At 45.8% G+C, this 19,534-nt stretch overlaps 2 protein-coding genes across 3 annotated transcripts in view; both read left to right on the top strand.

Annotated features, from left to right (window-relative positions):
* The first annotated feature begins 758 nt into the window (after window positions 1–758).
* On the top strand, window positions 759–7,043 carry ercc6l (excision repair cross-complementation group 6-like). Its single transcript, XM_034541007.1, has 3 exons — window positions 759–936; window positions 1,209–1,253; window positions 3,309–7,043. Exons 1-3 carry the CDS (start codon window positions 881–883, stop codon window positions 6,856–6,858), a joined length of 3,651 nt encoding a protein of 1,216 aa, XP_034396898.1. The 5' UTR covers window positions 759–880; the 3' UTR covers window positions 6,859–7,043.
* Window positions 7,044–7,375: 332 nt separating this feature from the next.
* adam9 (ADAM metallopeptidase domain 9) overlaps window positions 7,376–19,534 on the top strand; it is a 25,440-nt gene continuing 13,281 nt past the window's right edge. For both annotated transcript variants that reach the window (XM_034541023.1, XM_034541022.1), the window contains exons 1-7: window positions 7,376–7,892; window positions 9,359–9,459; window positions 11,555–11,613; window positions 13,901–13,979; window positions 15,938–16,014; window positions 19,113–19,320; window positions 19,474–19,534. The exon at window positions 19,474–19,534 is cut by the window's right edge and continues 5 nt beyond it. In XM_034541023.1, the coding sequence (XP_034396914.1) occupies window positions 7,829–7,892; window positions 9,359–9,459; window positions 11,555–11,613; window positions 13,901–13,979; window positions 15,938–16,014; window positions 19,113–19,320; window positions 19,474–19,534 (649 nt within the window). In that variant the 5' untranslated portion in view covers window positions 7,376–7,828. The remainder of the gene's footprint in view (window positions 7,893–9,358; window positions 9,460–11,554; window positions 11,614–13,900; window positions 13,980–15,937; window positions 16,015–19,112; window positions 19,321–19,473) is intronic.

Raw genomic sequence — 19,534 nt, 5'->3', positions numbered from 1 at the left:
CCACCTACTGCACCGGAGTGTAACCTCAAGAGTTATAAACACAATAATATTGTTATTATTTTTGAAATAATATGATATAATATAAAATGTACATTTACTTCCATCAAAACTCACTCTGACTGACGCTTTGACGTGTTATATTTTCTATTCTTATTGTTATTATTCCGTGCTGTTTTAATGATTTAGCTTCTGAAATCCCAAATATATAAAATATATAATCCACAAATATAATATTTCAATTATTGTGGATTATTTACTGTTTTCATTACTGTTTTTTATTGCTTATTTGTTTTTGATCTTGTTTATTTTTACTGTCTCTTGTTTTCACTTTTATCCCGCTGTGGGACTAATAAAGGATTATTTTATAATATAAAATGTCTAAAATATTTTAGTTTAACCTCAATTAACTATTTAGCAAATAGAGATAATTGTCATAATCACAATGTAGACAACTGTGTATTTAAATATGTTGTCATACAGCCAGTAGTTTATAATTATATATTCATATTGTTCAAGCCACACAAGATGACTATAGTTTTACCTAAAACGTGTTGAAAATAATATTTGTCTCGATAAAGTGGAATAGAAAGCGAAGAAGAAGAAAAAAGAGCCCTTCTTGCCTCTTCCGGTCTGGATAAACGCTGCTCATTGGTCATTCGGTGTTGATCCCGCCTACTTTACTTGTATTTCTCCCCCGATTGGACGACCGAGTGAACGCGTCACTACAGCGTCCTCTCTGATTGGCTGGAAGCATTTTGGCGGCGCCAGAAGCGGCGCGTTCAAACACACGACTCGTTTCCTGGCGTTCGCGTCGCAGCTCAACCGCCGAAAACACCGAGAAGTGTCCGCTGTGAAGCCGGAGAGGAGCTCTCTTTGCGGGATGGACGTCCACCACGTTCACGGCGACGTGGCGGAGATTTCAAAGAAGCTGAACGAGTAAGAAACGATAACAATTTGCATCGGTTAGCCACATTTATGCTAACGGTTCATGTGTTCTAACACAGTGTGTAACGTCATCATATTTCATATAGCGTTATATAATATGTCATATATATATATGTGTACTTTTACTCCAGTAGTATTCTGAGTGAAGGACATGTAGTATTTGTATATTGTAGTATTTTTACTTTATTGTACAGTTTTTATCAATGAATCTACGTACTTCCGGTTTGTGTGACGTGATTCTAACCTCAAACTTGTCTCCTCAGGTGTTTATCTGTGGATGCAGACGAGCAGGTGGAAACTTACCGCAGGTACATCATAATACATTTGAGTATTAATTTAACCAACACATTATTTAACATGACGGTTGAATGAGTCCTCATCAGGACCGGTTCACACTGGACCGGTTCACACCGGTTCACACTGGACCGGTTCACACTGGACCGGTTCACACCGGTTCACACTGGACCGGTTTACACTGGACCGGTTCACACAGGTTCACACTGGACCGGTTCACACTGGACCGGTTCACACCGGTTCACACTGGACCGGTTCACACAGGTTCACACTGGACCGGTTCACACTGGACCGGTTTACACCGGTTCACACAGGTTTACACTGGACACGAGTTCATTATATGAAGTTCCATAACACAAGTCACGTTGAGACTCTAATAAATTTTAATAAACGAGAGAAAGTAGAACGAGATGTTTACGATGTGACTACTGACATTTGTAGGGTTTGTTTACACCTTGTTGACACTTTGCTTTGTTTACACCGATCCAATCTGTTCAAAGGCATTCATGCTCCGCCTGCTGTTTGTTTGTTTATTATTGTTATTCTCAAAAACACCAGAGGGGTCAAAATATTCTGATGTAAAGAATAAGACATTCTCAAAATACAAATGCAGTAAATATAATTTTTTACCGCTGATGTTGATCATTGATTACCAGATATAGATCCCGTTGTTGTTATTACATCAGCTGTTCTACAATGATCCAATAATGTTAAAGCTCTGAAGTCAGTAAACCATCAAAAATACTAAATGTTATACTTTTACTTTGTTATATTAATTTATAGAGTTTGTTTCTTCATTAAAACACAATTCAGTAAATACAATTTATAATATTTATATTCATTCTTAGTGTTAATGAAGTACATAAAATATCTTATTTATATTCATTAGTGTACATAAAATATCTTATTTATATTCATTAGTGTTAATGAAGTTTAATAATGAGCTTTAACATCTCATAATTCATCTCTAATATCTATTTTATATTCATGTGGAAACATCTGGACTTATTCTAGTTGATCACCAACACTACATTTGACTAGATTACACCTGAACGCATCATGAGAACGTTATCATTTACCTTCAGCCAGTACTCATGTTCACTGAGTGGAGCCTGAACGCATCATGAGAACGTTATCATTTACCTTCAGCCAGTACTCATGTTCACTGAGCAGAGCCTGAACGCATCATGAGAACGTTATCATCTACCTTCAGCCAGTACTCATGTTCACTGAGCAGAGCCTGAACGCATCATGAGAACGTTATCATTTACCTTCAGCCAGTACTCATGTTCACTGAGCAGAGCCTGAACGCATCATGAGAACGTTATCATCTACCTTCAGCCAGTACTCATGTTCACTGAGCAGAGCCTGAACGCATCATGAGAACGTTATCATTTACCTTCAGCCAGTACTCATGTTCACTGAGCGGAGCCTGAACGCATCATGAGAACGTTATCATTTACCTTCAGCCAGTACTCATGTTCACTGAGCAGAGCCTGAATGCATCACGAGAACGTTATCATTTACCTTCAGCCAGTACTCATGTTCACTGAGCGGAGCCTGAACGCATCATGAGAACGTTATCATTTACCTTCAGCCAGTACTCATGTTCACTGAGCGGAGCCTGAACGCATCATGAGAACGTTATCATTTACCTTCAGCCAGTACTCATGTTCACTGAGCAGAGCCTGAACGCATCATGAGAACGTTATCATTTACCTTCGGCCATCAGTACTGATCACATGATCTACTGGTCACATGTTCTACTGATCACATGATCTACTGGTCACATGTTCTACTGGTCACATGTTCTACTGGTCACATGATCTACTGGTCACATGTTCTACTGGTCACATGTTCTACTGATCATATGTTAATAGGAAATGACTTAATAAAGATCACAAGAACAGATGCAATAGTTTTAATGTAACATACAGTTGGATAGTTAAAATAAGGAGAGAAACGGGACTTTATGAAGGTTAATGTTTTATTTTGTGTATAAATTGTTCAGAGAAATCGTCGAATGAACCAAGCCGCACCATTAAATATAAAATGTTTCTTCCCTCCAGATTAATTCAAGATGGTAAAGACGTCGGCCGACAAGGAGACATGAAGAAAGCGCTGAAGTTCTTCAAACTGGCGTTCGACATCCGGCAGAGCGACAGACTTGAGAGCAGGATCAAGAAGATCGAGGAGCATCTGGCCGAGGAGGACGAGGAGGAGGAAGACGACTTCGTCGACGTGAACGGCAGCGGCTTGATGCTTTTCAAAGAGCTGTACGACAAACTTTACAGCTACCAGAGAGACGGCGTGGCCTTCCTGTACGGCCTCTACGGGCGCAAAGGCGGCATCCTGGCGGACGACATGGGCCTCGGCAAGACCATCCAGGTGATCTCCTTCCTCTCCGGCATGTACGACGCCGAGCTGGCGAAGCACACGCTGCTGGTCATGCCCACCTCGCTCATCACCAACTGGACCAAGGAGTTCGCCAAATGGACCCCCGGCATGCGGGTCAAGGACTTCCACGGTACCGTCAAAGAGAGGACCGTGAATTTGCAAAAGGTTCAGCGGAGGACCGGCGTCGTCCTGACGACGTACACGATGTTAATGAACAACTGGCAGCAGCTGTCGTCGTACAAAGGCGGCGAGTTCACGTGGGACTATGTGATCCTGGACGAGGCGCACAAGATAAAAAACACGTCCACCAAAACGGCAAAAAGTACCTACTCCATACCGGCAAAGAACCGGGTTCTCCTCACGGGCACGCCGGTCCAGAACAACCTGAAAGAGATGTGGGCTCTGTTTGATTTTGCGTGCCGCGGCACCCTCCTGGGAACGGCAAAGACCTTCAAGACCGAGTATGAGAACCCCATCACCCGGGCCAGAGAGAAGGACGCCACCCCGGGGGAAATGGCCCTCGGGTTCCGGATGTCCGAGAACCTCATGGCCACAATAAAGCCACACTTCCTCCGCAGAACCAAAGCGGAAGTGCAGAACAATAACACAAACATCGCACAACAGGAAGGCCGAGCCCCAAAACTCCCGAAGGACTCCGGAGCCGTCATGCCGACGCTGAAGAGGAAAAACGACCTGATCGTCTGGACTTACCTGAGCGCCGTCCAGGAGGACATATACCGGCAGTTCATTTCTCTGGACCACATCAAGGAGCTGCTCATGACCACCAGATCGCCTCTGGCCGAACTCAACATCATGAAGAAGCTGTGCGACCACCCGAGGCTGTTCTCCGCCGCGGCCATCGCCAAGCTGGGCTTGGGGGAAGGTCGAGCTGAGGATCAGCAGAATGACACCGGGAGCATCGCCAACGTGCCCGACGACACCTTGATAGCCGAGTCCGGGAAGCTGGTCTTTCTGTTTGCTCTTCTGGAGCGGCTCAGAGACGAAGGCCACCGCACGCTGGTCTTCGCTCACTACAGGAAGGTGCTCGACATCATCCAGCGCATCCTCAGGAACCGAGGCTTCAAGGTGATGAGACTGGACGGGACCATCACTCAGCTGGCGGAGCGAGAACGGCTCATCACCCGGTTCCAGACGGACAGAAGCTACTCCGTCTTCCTCCTCACCACCCAGGTCGGAGGGGTCGGGATCACCTTGACGGCGGCCGACCGAGTCGTGATCTACGATCCCAGCTGGAACCCGGCGACGGACGCCCAGGCGGTGGACCGGGCGTACCGGATCGGCCAGACCGACAACGTGGTCATCTACCGGCTGATCACCTGTGGCACGGTGGAGGAGAAGATCTACAGACGGCAGGTCTTCAAAGATTCCCTCATCAGGCAGAACACCGGGGACAAGAAGAACCCGTTCCGGTACTTCAGCAAGCAGGAGCTGAAGGAGCTCTTCATCCTGGAGGACACGAGGTCTTCGTCCACGCAGCTGCAGCTCCAAGCTCTGCACTCCAGACACCGGCGGACGGACCCCGAACTGGATGAGCACATCGCCCGCCTCCACGCCATGGAGATGTTCGGGATCTCAGACCACGACCTCATGTTCTCCCTCAATGTCGACCAGGATGAGGCGCCGGAGGACCAGGAGGCGCACCACTACATCGAGGGCCGGGTCCAGAAGGCCCAGGAGCTGATGAAGGCTGAGTCGGAGCTGCAGATGCAGCTCGCGGAGAGCATGGCGTCCGGCACAGAAGCGGCTTGGCTCCGACAACCGGAGTCCAACTACAACCGGGAGCGTTCTCACAAGAATAAACATCCGAGAGCCAGTCCTTCCTTTCCACAGTCACCGGTGGTGGTGGAGTCGGACCAGTCCGGTTCTGACCAGGAGGGCGTCCCACTGAACGGGAGCCCAGTTATTGATCTCACTGCCGATCAGAGCGCGTCAGAAGATCCGTCCGTTGTTCTGGAAGGAAGCCGAGAGGAGCTTCCGGAGCGGAGTTTCATGGAGGAGGAGGACTCCGCCCCTCCGGAGGTGATCGAGGAGTCTTCGGTGATGTCGGATGCCGGGGACACGGCGGACGTCTCCGTTCAGGACCTGGCGGACCAGTCTGAGGCCGAGGGAGACGACGGCCCGGCCTTCGTCACGGCGGGCGAGGGAGACTTCGCCACCCCGCTGAACAAGCGGCTCTCGGTCTTGAAGCTCGACTCAGGCGCCAAACCCGACACGTCATCGAGACTCGAGTCCTTCGAGGGCAACTTCAATCTGCAGCTGGAGGAAAGCGACTTGTTCTCGGACCACGAGGTGGTGGATCCCCAGGAGACCGAGGAGGAGGAGAGGAAGCTGCTGTCTCAGCTGCAGATGGACGGAAGCTTTGACGTTTACAAATCTCTTTCTGAGAGTCGACACAAACGAGCTCTCGGCCTCAATCACGCCTCTGAAACGGACCAATCCATGGACGAGTCCATCGTGGCCACCAAGAAGAAAAGGAGAGCTGTGATTTATGACGACGACGACGACGACGACGATGACGGTGGTGGGGGTCAACTCAACAACTCCTTCCAGGTTCTTGGAGCCTCCACGCCAAAATCCGGCCCCGCCCCTCTACGGTCAAGAAAGAGCTTTGGCGGAAACACCTCGGTGGCCTCACGCCGCTCCTTCATTATGTCCATGATTGAAGACCTCGACCCCCGACCGACGGAGGAGGAGGAAGAGGAGGAGGAGGAGGACGAGGACGAGGAGGAGGAGGAGGCTTCTGTGAGGCACTCGGACGAAGAGGAAATCATTGGTTCAACTCGTGATGAGCTTCAGCTGGAGGAGACAGTGGGAGAGACATTAAACACAGAAGAAGAAGAAGAAGAGGAGGAGGAGGAGGAGGAGTCTAGACAGGAAGTGATCAGCAACATGGAGGAGTCTGGACAGGAAGTGATCAGCAACATGGAGGAGTCTGGACAGGAAGTGGAGGAGTCCAGCACGCCGGAGCTCGCCTCCGACGAGAAGATGGATCAGTGCACCGCGAAGGGCATCGAGGAGGAGGAGGAGGAGGAGGAGGAGGAGGAGAGCTTCCTCTCGCTGGTCAGAAGGGGGAAGCAGAGGAAGAGCGAAGGGAAGCTGGACGAGGCCTTGGGCTTCTTCCTGAGAGCCATCGACATGAAGCCCGGAGACCCTGAAGTCCAGCTCATGACCATCCAGCTGTACCGGCAGCAGAGACTGTAACAAAGGAGGAAGACTTCTGTATTTATTACGATCAAGACTTTTTTACCTGTACTTATTGTACTTTAAGCAAAATAACATTCACAGTAAAGCGTTTTTTCGGCTCAATAACTAAAAACCTTTTGTACCTTTCTGGAAACATGTTTACTCAAATTGGCTCTTTTATAAAATAAAAATGTGTTTCTCTACTTTTGGTAGTTTTTTTTTTTTTTAATTGCTCAATAATTAAAATGTTGTAAAGAGGATTTTTTTTGATTAAATAAACAATCATCAAATGAATTGTTTATTTAAACTTGTCCCTCACTGAACAAGTTTAAATAAACAATCATCAAATGAATTGTAAAATTGTCTTCTTTGATTTTTGGAGAAATATTAATAAGATTTTTAAAGATATGATCACCTAAAAAGTTATACAACTATGTAAACTGTTTCTGAATAATAATTAATTAAGAGTGTCAGTTAACTCGAGTTTTGTAAACAATCGTGACTATTATTCTGAAGGGCGCCACCGGAAGTAGTACATGTTTCCGGTGGCTTGTTTTAGATCCCTGCCCGAGCTTAGGAGGAGACATATATCTGCTTCCCTCGGCGAGGACGCACTCGACCGGGACCGGGACCGCGCAGGCTCCTTCTCGGGGTTCTACCTCTCACGAAGCCACCGGAACATCCGGGAGACATTTTGGATCCGACTCCCGGTCAACGGGCACGGAGAGCCGCACTGGCCGCCGGGACAGGAATGGCTCGGCCGAGGAAGAAAAGCTCTCCGGGGTGTTCATGAGGCGCGAGGGTGGGGGGCGGTAGAAACTATTCTTTATTGACTTTATTATCACCACAACAACTAGTTTATTGACTTTATTATCACCACAACAACTAGTTTATTGTTTATTTACTTTGGTGAACGAGAGAGGGAAGCACAGCCGCGCGAGGACAGGCTGGGAGGACATTTAAAGAGAAGAAGAAGAAGAAGAAGAAGATGGGAGGCAGACTGCTGGAGGTCTGCTGTCTGCTGCTGCTGACCGGAAACTCACTCTGCACAGGTGAGGATGAGGAGGGTGATGGTCGGTACTGATCTTCATCTTTGCTGACGCTGTTTACGATACACTCTGTATTATACTGTCCTACAAGTACTTCTCTGTAGTACTACTCTATAGTACCTTTAATGTACTACTTACAGGAGAGATACTCCTAGTACTACTCTTTAGGAAAGAGAACAGCACGTTCCTAAAGAACAACGTGTGTGTGTGTGTGTGTGTGTGTGTGTGTGTGTGTGTGTGTGTGTGTGTGTGTGTGTGTGTGTGTGTGTGTGTGTGTGTGTGTCCTCTCTGTTCCCCAAACGATGACTCACTGTTTTTTTTCCCAACTGAACATGAAATTTTCACTTTGAGCTCAGAAACGTTTCCTGTTTCACCTCCCGTCTGTCTGTCAGACCTGTCTCACCTCCCGTCTCTCTGTCGGACCTGTCTCACCTCCCGTCTCTCTGTCGGACCTGTCTCACCTCCTTTCTGTCAGACCTGTCTCACCTCCCATCTCTCTGTCAGACCTGTCTCACCTCCCGTCTCTCTGTCGGACCTGTCTCACCTCCTTTCTGTCAGACCTGTCTCACCTCCCGTCTCTCTGTCGGACCTGTCTCACCTCCCGTCTCTCTGTCGGACCTGTCTCACCTCCTTTCTGTCAGACCTGTCTCACCTCCCATCTCTCTGTCAGACCTGTCTCACCTCCCGTCTCTCTGTCGGACCTGTCTCACCTCCTTTCTGTCAGACCTGTCTCACCTCCCGTCTCTCTGTCGGACCTGTCTCACCTCCTTTCTGTCAGACCTGTCTCACCTCCCATCTCTCTGTCAGACCTGTCTCACCTCCCATCTCTCTGTCAGACCTGTCTCACCTCCCGTCTCTCTGTCAGAGCTGTCTCACCTCCCGTCTGTCTGTCAGAGCTGTCTCACCTCCTGTCTGTCAGACCTGTCATCCTTCTTATGTCCTGGTCCACGTTACAGGACTCACGTTAAGATGAGCCTACGGTGAGGTCAAAGAGGTCAAAGAGGTCAAAGACTGCCGATGTCCCGCCTCTTTCTTATCACATCCTCATCAGTTTAATTTAAATACTTCCCTAAAAAGCATTAATTCGAATATGAGTTTAACATCCATTCATATGTCAAAGGACATGATTTGAAACAATGGAACAAACAGTCGATTTCTTCTGTATGTTGATCCGTTCAGAGAAGGTAACCATAGTTACGGCTGCACCTGAAGGCAGCAGGCTGATGGATACAGAACAAATAGTCCAGTTTCAGAGCCATGCTAACAGCCTTTATGCTAAGCTAGCTCACGGACCGACAGTGTGAAGACATCGATGAACCCAAACAGACAGAATGTTAAACCAAATACTGCAGCTGTTGCCATGGTTACATATTACCACACACACACAGGGTTACTAACATGGAGTCTGTTGTGAACAGATGGAGACAAACTTCTCACACTTTACTCACGTTGTGCGTTTCCTCCTGCAGACTCCCAGCAGACAGAACACCTCTCTTCCTATCAGCTGACTGTCCCTCGGCCAATAGGAGGCCGGCTGAGGCGGGACGCGGACGGCAGACCCCCCAATCAGGTACTGAGCTCCTGTAATGTCGAAGCCGTGGTTTCTGAGTGACCTCTCTGACCTCTAGGAAACACACTCAGCAGAGAATCAGCTTCCTGTCTGCGTCACCTCGGCTCAGTCAGATCCACTTCCTGTCCGCTGAGTCGGCAGCTCGTTATCTCTCCACGTTAACCAAAACACTGTGAAACACAGGAAATCTGTGGCCCTGCATCCCATAATGATAACGAAGCAGGCGTACATTAATATATAAATCATAACTTATTACTGTACACATCTTCCTCTCCAATAGAAACGTTCAGTACAACATCCTGTCCTTTACAGCATGTGGTTTTGTGCGCTGCTGAAAGAGTTCCCCACTAGAGCAGCAGCACAATGGTTCCTGATGAGTCAGCTGTGTGTATGTGTGTGTTTGTCTGTGTGTGTCTCTGTGTGAGTGTGTGTGTGTCTCTCTGTGTGTGTGTGTGTGTTTGTCTGTGTGTGTCTCTGTGTGAGTGTGTGTGTGTCTCTCTGTGTGTGTGTGTGTGTTTGTCTGTGTGTGTCTCTGTGTGAGTGTGTGTGTGTCTCTCTGTGTGTGTGTGTGTGTTTGTCTGTGTGTGTCTCTGTGTGAGTGTGTGTGTGTCTCTCTGTGTGTGTGTGTGTGTTTGTCTGTGTGTGTCTCTGTGTGAGTGTGTGTGTCTGTGTGTGAGTGTCTGTGTGTGTCTCTGTGTGAGTGTGTGTGTCTCTGTGTGTGTCTGTGTGTGAGTGTGTGTGTCTTTGTGTGAGTGTGTGTGTCTCTGTGTGTGTCTGTGTGTCTCTGTGTGTGTCTGTGTGTGCTTGTGTGTGTCTCTGTGTGTGTCTGTGTGTCTCTGTGTGTCTGTGTGTGCTTGTGTGTGTCTCTGTGTGAGTGTGTGTGTCTCTGTGTGTGTGTGTGCTTGTGTGAGTGTGTGTCTCTGTGTGCTTGTGTGTGTCTCTGTGTGTATGTGTGTCTCTGTGTGTGTGTGTGAGTGTCTGTGTGTGTCTCTGTGTGTGTCTGTGTCTCTCTGTGTGTGTGTGAGTGTCTGTGTGTGTCTCTGTGTGTGTGTGTGTGTGTGTTTGTCTGTGTGTGTCTCTCTGTGTCTGTGTGTGAGTGTCTGTGTGTGTCTGTGTCTCTCTGTGTGTGTGTGAGTGTCTGTGTGTGTCTCTGTGTGTGTCTGTGTCTCTCTGTGTGTGTGTGAGTGTCTGTGTGTGTCTCTGTGTGTGTGTCTCTGTGTCTCTGTGTGTGTCTGTGTGTCTCTGTGTGTGTCTGTGTGTCTCTGTGTGTGTCTCTGTGTCTCTGTGTGTGCTTGTGTGTGTCTCTGTGTGAGTGTGTGTGTCTCTGTGTGCTTGTGTGAGTGTGTGTCTCTGTGTGCTTGTGTGTGTCTCTGTGTGAGTGTGTGTCTCTGTGTGTGTATGTGCTTGTGTGAGTGTGTGTCTCTGTGTGCTTGTGTGTGTCTCTGTGTGAGTGTGTGTCTCTGTGTGTGTATGTGCTTGTGTGAGTGTGTGTCTGTGTGCTTGTGTGTGTGTGTGTGTGTGTGTCTCTGTGTGTGTGTGTGCTTGTGTGAGTGTGTGTCTCTGTGTGTGTGTGTGTGCTTGTGTGTGTCTGTGTGTCTCTGTGTGAGTGTGTGTCTCTGTGTGTGTGTGTGTGAGTGTGTGTCTCTGTGTGAGTGTGTGTCTGTGTGCGTGTGTAAAATAAAATGTATTTTGCATCTAAACAAACTTAAAAAAACAGACCCATAAAATATTTAATAAATGTAAATACAACAACAAATATTCCACAAAAAGATATTGAGGTTAAAGGAGCTCATAAATGATGAGGCTGAGTAATGTCTGTTGTCATGGTGACTGTTGGATCAGTCCTCCCTCGCCCGGCAGAGCAGATGTGACCTTTGACCCCCCGCTGTGTTCAGAGCTCAGAGGAGCTGCTGTTGGCAGCTGGGAGGTGTAGCCCACCGCTGACTTCCTGTCCTGATTCACCTCAAACACACACACACACACACACACACACACACACACACACACACACACACAGGTGTCTGCCAGGTGAGTCAGGCTCAGGTGACTTTGGAGTTTGCTGCAGCATCAAACCAACGTGTCTCTGTGTCTTCAGGTCTCTTATGTCATCAGCCTGGAAGGAAACGACCACATTGTTCACTTGGAGAGAAATGAGTAAGTAGTGATGTTATGATACTGTCTGTGTACTAGTACACTGATGTACTAGTGTACTAGTACACGGATGTACTAGTACACAGATGTACTAGTACACTGATGTACTAGTACACTGATGTACTAGTGCACTGATGTACTAGTACACTGATGTACTAGTACACTGATGTACTAGTGCACTGATGTACTAGTACACTGATGTACTAGTACACTGATGTACTAGTGCACTGATGTACTAGTGCACTGATGTACTAGTACACTGATGTACTAGTACACTGATGTACTAGTGCACTGATGTACTAGTACACTGATGTACTAGTACACTGATGTACTAGTGCACTGATGTACTAGTACACTGATGTACTAGTGCACTGATGTACTAGTGCACTGATGTACTAGTACACTGATGTACTAGTACACTGATGTACTAGTACACTGATGTACTAGTGCACTGATGTACTAGTGCACTGATGTACTAGTGCACTGATGTACTAGTGCACTGATGTACTAGTGCACTGATGTACTAGTGCACTGATGTACTAGTACACGGATGTACTAGTACACTGATGTACTAGTGCACTGATGTACTAGTACACTGATGTACTAGTACACTGATGTACTAGTACACTGATGTACTAGTGCACTGATGTACTAGTGCACTGATGTACTAGTGCACTGATGTACTAGTGCACTGATGTACTAGTGCACTGATGTACTAGTGCACTGATGTACTAGTACACGGATGTACTAGTGCACTGATGTACTAGTGCACAGATGTACTAGTACACTGATGTACTAGTGCACTGATGTACTAGTGCACTGATGTACTAGTACACAGATGTACTAGTACACAGATGTACTAGTGCACTGATGTACTAGTACACTGATGTACTAGTGTACTGATGTACTCATGTACTAGTACACTGATGTACTAGTGTACTAGTACACTGATGCACTAGTGTACTAGTGCACTGATGCACTAGTGTACTAGTACACTGATGTACTTGTGTACTAGTACACTGATGTACTAGTGTACTAGTACACTGATGCACTAGTGTACTAGTGCACTGATGTACTAGTGTACTAGTACGCTGATGTACTCGTGTACTAGTACGCTGATGTACTAGTGTACTAGTACACTGATGCACTAGTGTACTAGTGCACTGATGTACTAGTACACTGATGTACTTGTGTACTAGTACACTGATGTACTCGTGTACTAGTACACTGATGTACTCGTGTACTAGTACACTGATGTACTCGTGTACTAGTACACTGATGTACTAGTACACTAGTGCACTGATGTACTAGTACACTGATGTACTTGTGTACTAGTACACTGATGTACTCGTGTACTAGTACACTGATGTACTAGTGTACTAGTACACTGATGTACTAGTGTACTAGTACATCAGTGTACTAGTGTACTAGTACACTGATGTACTAGTGTACTAGTACACTGATGCACTAGTGTACTAGTACACTGATGTACTAGTGCACTGATGTACTAGTGCACTGATGTACTAGTGTACTAGTACACTGATGTACTCGTGTTACTACACACTGACCCCTGATCAGCTCCTCGTGGTTCTGGATTCTTTAATCTGATGTCCTTTGTCCCACAAAGTGTGTTTATGACGCTCGTGCTTTATGGTAAATTAATTAAATCAAAACATTACGATATAACACTTTACCAACGCTTTCTAAAAGACAAAACATGTTGTTTGTCCTCTAATGAATCTAATCTCTGGTCTGATGACATCATACCACACTCTGCCGATTGGCCAATCAGAGTGCTGCTGTCAGCACACGAGAATACAAACTGCTGACTTCGTCCTTAAATTGTGTTCAAGTGACTTTGAGATGAGGAGGAGCTCCGTTTCCTGTTTGAGAAGCTCGTCTGTTGACGTCTGAAGCGTCACAATAATAAATATCTATCTATCTATATATATATATATATATATATATATATATATATATATATATATAGATAGATAGATAGATATATTTCTACTTCCTTTGGCCGGCTCCATGTCAGAAAGTAAATCATTTTAATTAACTGGAACTAGAATGTCACAGATTTGTTCATTTCTAAAAGCCAACCGGTGACTTTAGATTATTGTTGTTGTTGACATCTTTACCTTTTTTTATTTGGGCTTTTATACTAAAAAATGCTTCCTCTGGTTATTTCTCGGATGGCTCGTTGACAACCTCCACGATCCAATCTAGATGGACAGGAAATTATGCCAAAGTGACATGTTGTTGTTGTTGTTGTTGTTGTTGTTTTCAGACTGCTGCTTCCTGCAGACTTCACTGTGTTCTCCTACAGTCAGAACGGATCACTCAAGACATCCAGACCACCTGTACAGGTAACACAGACACACACACAGACACACACAGACACACACACAGACACACACAGACACAGACACACACACACAGACACACACACACAGACACACACAGACACACACACACAGACACACACAGACACAGACACACACACACAGACACACACACACAGACACACACACACAGACAGACAGACACACACAGACACACACACACACAGACACACACACACAGACACACACACACAGACACACACACACAGACACACACACACAGACACACACACACACACAGACACACACACAGACACACACACACACAGACAGACAGACACACACAGACACACACACACACACACAGACACACACAGACAGACAGACACACACAGACACACACACACACACAGACACACACACAGACACACACACACACAGACACACACAGACACACACACAGACACACACACACAGACACACACACACAGACACACACACACAGACACACACACACACACACAGACACACACAGACAGACAGACACACACAGACACACACACACACACAGACACACACACAGACACACACACACACAGACACACACAGACACACACACAGACACACACACACAGACACACACACACAGACACACACACAGACACACACACACAGACACACACAGACACACACACAGACACACACACACAGACACACACAGACACACACACACACACAGACACACACACACAGACACACACACACAGACACACACACACAGACACACACAGACACACACACACAGACACACACACACAGACACACACACAGACACACACACAGACACACACAGACACAGACACACACACACACACAGACACACACACACACAGACACACACACAGACACACACAGACACACACACAGACACACACACACAGACACACACACAGACACACACACACACAAACACACACACAGACACACACAGACACAGACACAGACACACACACACACACACACACACAGACACACACACACACACAGACACACACACACACAGACACACACACACACAGACACACACACACACACACACAGACACACACACACACAGACACACACAGACACACACACATGTATATCACTAATACCTCATGTATAAACACACACACAGACACAGACACACACAGACACACACACACACAGACACACACACACACACACAGACACACACACACACACACAGACACACACACACACACACAGACACGCATGCATTATATATAATTATATTTCCTACGAGGGGCTCTGGTGTAGTGTTGGTTCTGGCGCCCCCTGTGGACTAAAGGTGAACACCAGGGAGTCTCAACACACAGCAGCTCATTTCACAGCTCCACGACCTCCCAGAACTGTTTTTCAAACTAAAAGCCTTTAGATGGTAACATGACCTTTCCCACAAGGTGGAACTTTCAAAATAAAACACGCACGAAATGTAAAGCTTTTTCATATTTTCTTGTTGGAACTTCTTCAACCAACTCTCATTTAAACGTTTAACCAAACAGATCAGTCGTCATGACGACTTCTGTGTTGTTCTACTCTTGTTAAACAAACTAATAATCATGACCTATAATAATAATAATAATAATAATGACCTATAATATAATAAAACTAATAATTATGACCTATAATATAATAATTATTATGACCTATAATATAAATGTCTGAAAGAAACCAAAATGTCCCCAAACTTCTGAAACTAAACCCACGACGACATCGTCATTTACCAGAAAGAGGTGTGTGTGTGTGTGTGTGTGTGTGTGTGTGTGTGTGTGTGTGTGTGTGTGTGTGTGTGTGTGTGTGTGTGTGTGTGTGTGTGTGTGTGTGTGTGTGTGTGTGTGTGTGTGTGTGTGTGTGTGTGTGTGTGTGTGTCTGAGCTGCTGCAGTCTGCACTGACGTCTCTGTGTGTTGTTGTGCTGCAGGACCACTGTCACTATCAGGGCTTCGTTCAGGACATGGAGGGTTCTGCTGCTGCTATGAGCATCTGCAACGGCCTCAGGTAAAACACACACACTCAAAGACACACACACACACACACTGAGACGTCTAAAATCCAAGATGGAGACGTCTAAAAACCAAGATGGTGATGTCTAAAAACCAGGATGAAGACGTCTAAAAACCAAGATGGTGATGTCTAAAAACCAAGATGGACACGTCCACAAACCAAGATGGAGACGTCTAAAAACCAAGATGGTGATGTCTAAAAACCAAGATGGAGATGGCCACAAACCAAGATGGAGACGTCTAAAAACCAAGATGGAGACGTCTAAAAACCAAGATGGTGATGTCTAAAATCCAAGATGGTGATGTCTAACAACCAAGATGGTGATGTCTAAAATCCAAGATGGTGATGTCTAACAACCAAGATGGAGACGTCCACAAACCAAGATGGAGACGTCTAAAAACCAAGATGGTGATGTCTAAAAACCAAGATGGAGACGTCTAAAAACCAAGATGGAGATGGCCACAAACCAAGATGGAGACGTCTAAAAACCAAGATGGTGATGTCTAAAAACCAAGATGGAGACGTCCACAAACCAAGATGGTGATGTCTAAAATCCAAGATGGTGATGTCTAACAACCAAGATGGAGACGTCTAAAAACCAAGATGGAGACGTCTAAAAACCAAGATGGAGACGTCTAAAAACCAAGATGGTGATGTCTAAAAACCAAGATGGAGACGTCCACAAACCAAGATGGTGATGTCTAAAATCCAAGATGGTGATGTCTAACAACCAAGATGGAGACGTCTAAAATCCAAGATGGTGATGTCTAACAACCAAGATGGAGACGTCCACAAACCAAGATGGAGACGTCTAAAAACCAAGATGGAGACGTCTAAAAACCAAGATGGAGACGTCCACAAACCAAGATGGAGACGTCTAAAAACCAAGATGGTGATGTCTAAAAACCAGGATGAAGACGTCTAAAAATCAAGATGGTGATGTCTAAAAACCAAGATGGACACGTCCACAAACCAAGATGGAGACGTCTAAAAACCAAGATGGAGATGGCCACAAACCAAGATGGAGACGTCTAAAAACCAAGATGGAGACGTCTAAAAACCAAGATGGTGATGTCTAAAATCCAAGATGGTGATGTCTAACAACCAAGATGGTGATGTCTAACAACCAAGATGGAGACGTCTAAAATCCAAGATGGTGATGTCTAACAACCAAGATGGAGACGTCCACAAACCAAGATGGAGACGTCTAAAAACCAAGATGGAGATGGCCACAAACCAAGATGGAGACGTCTAAAAACCAAGATGGAGACGTCTAAAAACCAAGATGGAGACGTCTAAAAACCAAGATGGAGACGTCCACAAACCAAGATGGAGATGTCTAAAAACCAAGATGGAGACGTCCACAAACCAAGATGGTGATGTCTAAAAACCAAGATGGAGACGTCCACAAACCAAGATGGTGATGTCTAAAAACCAAGATGGAGACGTCTAAAAACCAGGATGAAGACGTCCACAAACCAAGATGGAGACGTCTAAAAACCAAGATGGTGATGTCTAACAACCAAGATGGAGACGTCCACAAACCAAGATGGAGACGTCTAAAAACCAAGATGGAGATGGCCACAAACCAAGATGGTGATGTCTAAAAACCAAGATGGAGACGTCTAAAAACCAAGATGGTGATGTCTAAAATCCAAGATGGTGATGTCTAACAACCAAGATGGAGACGTCCACAAACCAAGATGGAGACGTCTAAAAACCAAGATGGAGATGGCCACAAACCAAGATGGTGATGTCTAAAAACCAAGATGGAGACGTCTAAAAACCAAGATGGTGATGTCTAAAATCCAAGATGGTGATGTCTAACAACCAAGATGGAGACGTCCACAAACCAAGATGGAGACGTCTAAAAACCAAGATGGAGATGGCCACAAACCAAGATGGTGATGTCTAAAAACCAAGATGGTGATGTATAAAAACCAAGATGGAGACGTCTAAAATCCAAGATGGTGATGTCTAAAAACCAAGATGGTGATGTCTAAAATCCAAGATGGGGACGTCTAAAATCCAAGATGGGGACGTCTAAAAACCAAGATGGTGATGTCTAAAAACCAAGATGGAGACGTCCACAAACCAAGATGGAGAAGTCCACAAACCAAGATGGTGATGTCTAAAAACCAAGATGGAGACGTCTAAAAACCAAGATGGGGACTTCTAAAAACCAAGATGGTGATGTCTAAAAACCAAGATGGAGACGTCTAAAAACCAAGATGGAGACATCTAAAAACTAAGATGGAGACGTCTAAAAACCAAGATGGAGATGGCCACAAACCAAGATGGAGACGTCTAAAAACCAAGATGGAGATGGCCACAAACCAAGATGGAGACGTCTAAAAACCAAGATGGAGACGTCTAAAAACCAAGATGGTGATGTCTAAAAACCAAGATGGAGACGTCCACGAACCAAGATGGAGACGTCTAAAAACCAAGATGGTGATGTCTAAAAACCAAGATGGAGACGTCTAAAAACCAAGATGGAGATGGCCACAAACCAAGATGGTGATGTCTAAAAACCAAGATGGAGACGTCCACAAACCAAGATGGAGACGTCTAAAAACCAAGATGGAGACGTCTAAAAACCAAGATGGAGAAGGCCACAAACCAAGATGGAGACATCTAAAATCCAAGATGGAGACGTCTAAGACGTCTAAAATCCAAGATGGAGAAGGCCACAAACCAAGATGGAGACGTCTAAAAACCAAGATGGAGACGTCTAAAATCCAAGATGGAGACGTCCACAAACCAAGATGGAGACGTCTAAAAACCAAGATGGAGACGTCTAAAAACCAAGATGGAGACGTCTAAAAACCAAGATGGAGACGTCTAAAAACCAAGATGGAGAAGGCCACAAACCAAGATGGTGATGTCTAAGACGTCTAAAATCCAAGATGGGGACGTCTAAAATCCAAGATGGAGACGTCTAAAATCCAAGATGGAGACGTCTAAAATCAAATCCAAGATGGAGACGTCTAAAAACCAAGATGGAGACCTCCACCTTGTATTCTGTGGACGTGATGTCTCACTGTGTAAATAAAGTACAATGATCGTCTTTTGCGTCTCTTTTATTTCAGAGGAGTGTTGCATCTTGCTGACGACAGCTACGGCATCGAGCCATCAGACTCCGCCCCCGACCAGCACCTGGTGTACCGCCTTCAAGACGTGACATCAGAGCCTCGGGGGTGTGGCACACCGCACGGTGACAGGCACGGCCATGACGACAACGCCACGGAGCACGCTCAGTACAAACCAGAGGAAATCCACCACAGAGGCCACAGCAGGGTGTGTTCACACACGCACACACATTATAGTAGTATGTATGTATGTATGTATGTATGTATGTATGTATATGTATATGTATATGTGTATATATATATATATATATATATATATATATATATATATATATATATGAATATGACTTGTGTGTTGCAGATCAAGCGAGCTGTTCTCCATCAGACTCACTACGTGGAGCTGCTGCTGGTGGTCGACAATG

The sequence above is a fragment of the Cyclopterus lumpus genome, chromosome 9 (assembly GCF_009769545.1).
Source record: "Cyclopterus lumpus isolate fCycLum1 chromosome 9, fCycLum1.pri, whole genome shotgun sequence".
Classification (NCBI taxonomy): Eukaryota; Metazoa; Chordata; class Actinopteri; order Perciformes; family Cyclopteridae; genus Cyclopterus; species Cyclopterus lumpus.
The sequence above is the reverse complement of the archived record's forward strand: the minus strand, read 5'-3'. Positions and strand labels throughout refer to the sequence as shown.

Excerpts from the sequence above, each read along its gene's own strand:
- ercc6l (XM_034541007.1), top strand. The coding sequence starts at position 881 with ATGGACGTCCACCACGTTCACGGCGACGTGGCGGAGATTTCAAAGAAG. Across the intron at positions 937-1,208 it reads ATTTCAAAGAAGCTGAACGA|GTGTTTATCTGTGGATGCAG; the intron begins GTAAGAAACGAT and ends TTGTCTCCTCAG. Across the intron at positions 1,254-3,308 it reads CAGGTGGAAACTTACCGCAG|ATTAATTCAAGATGGTAAAG; the intron begins GTACATCATAAT and ends TCTTCCCTCCAG.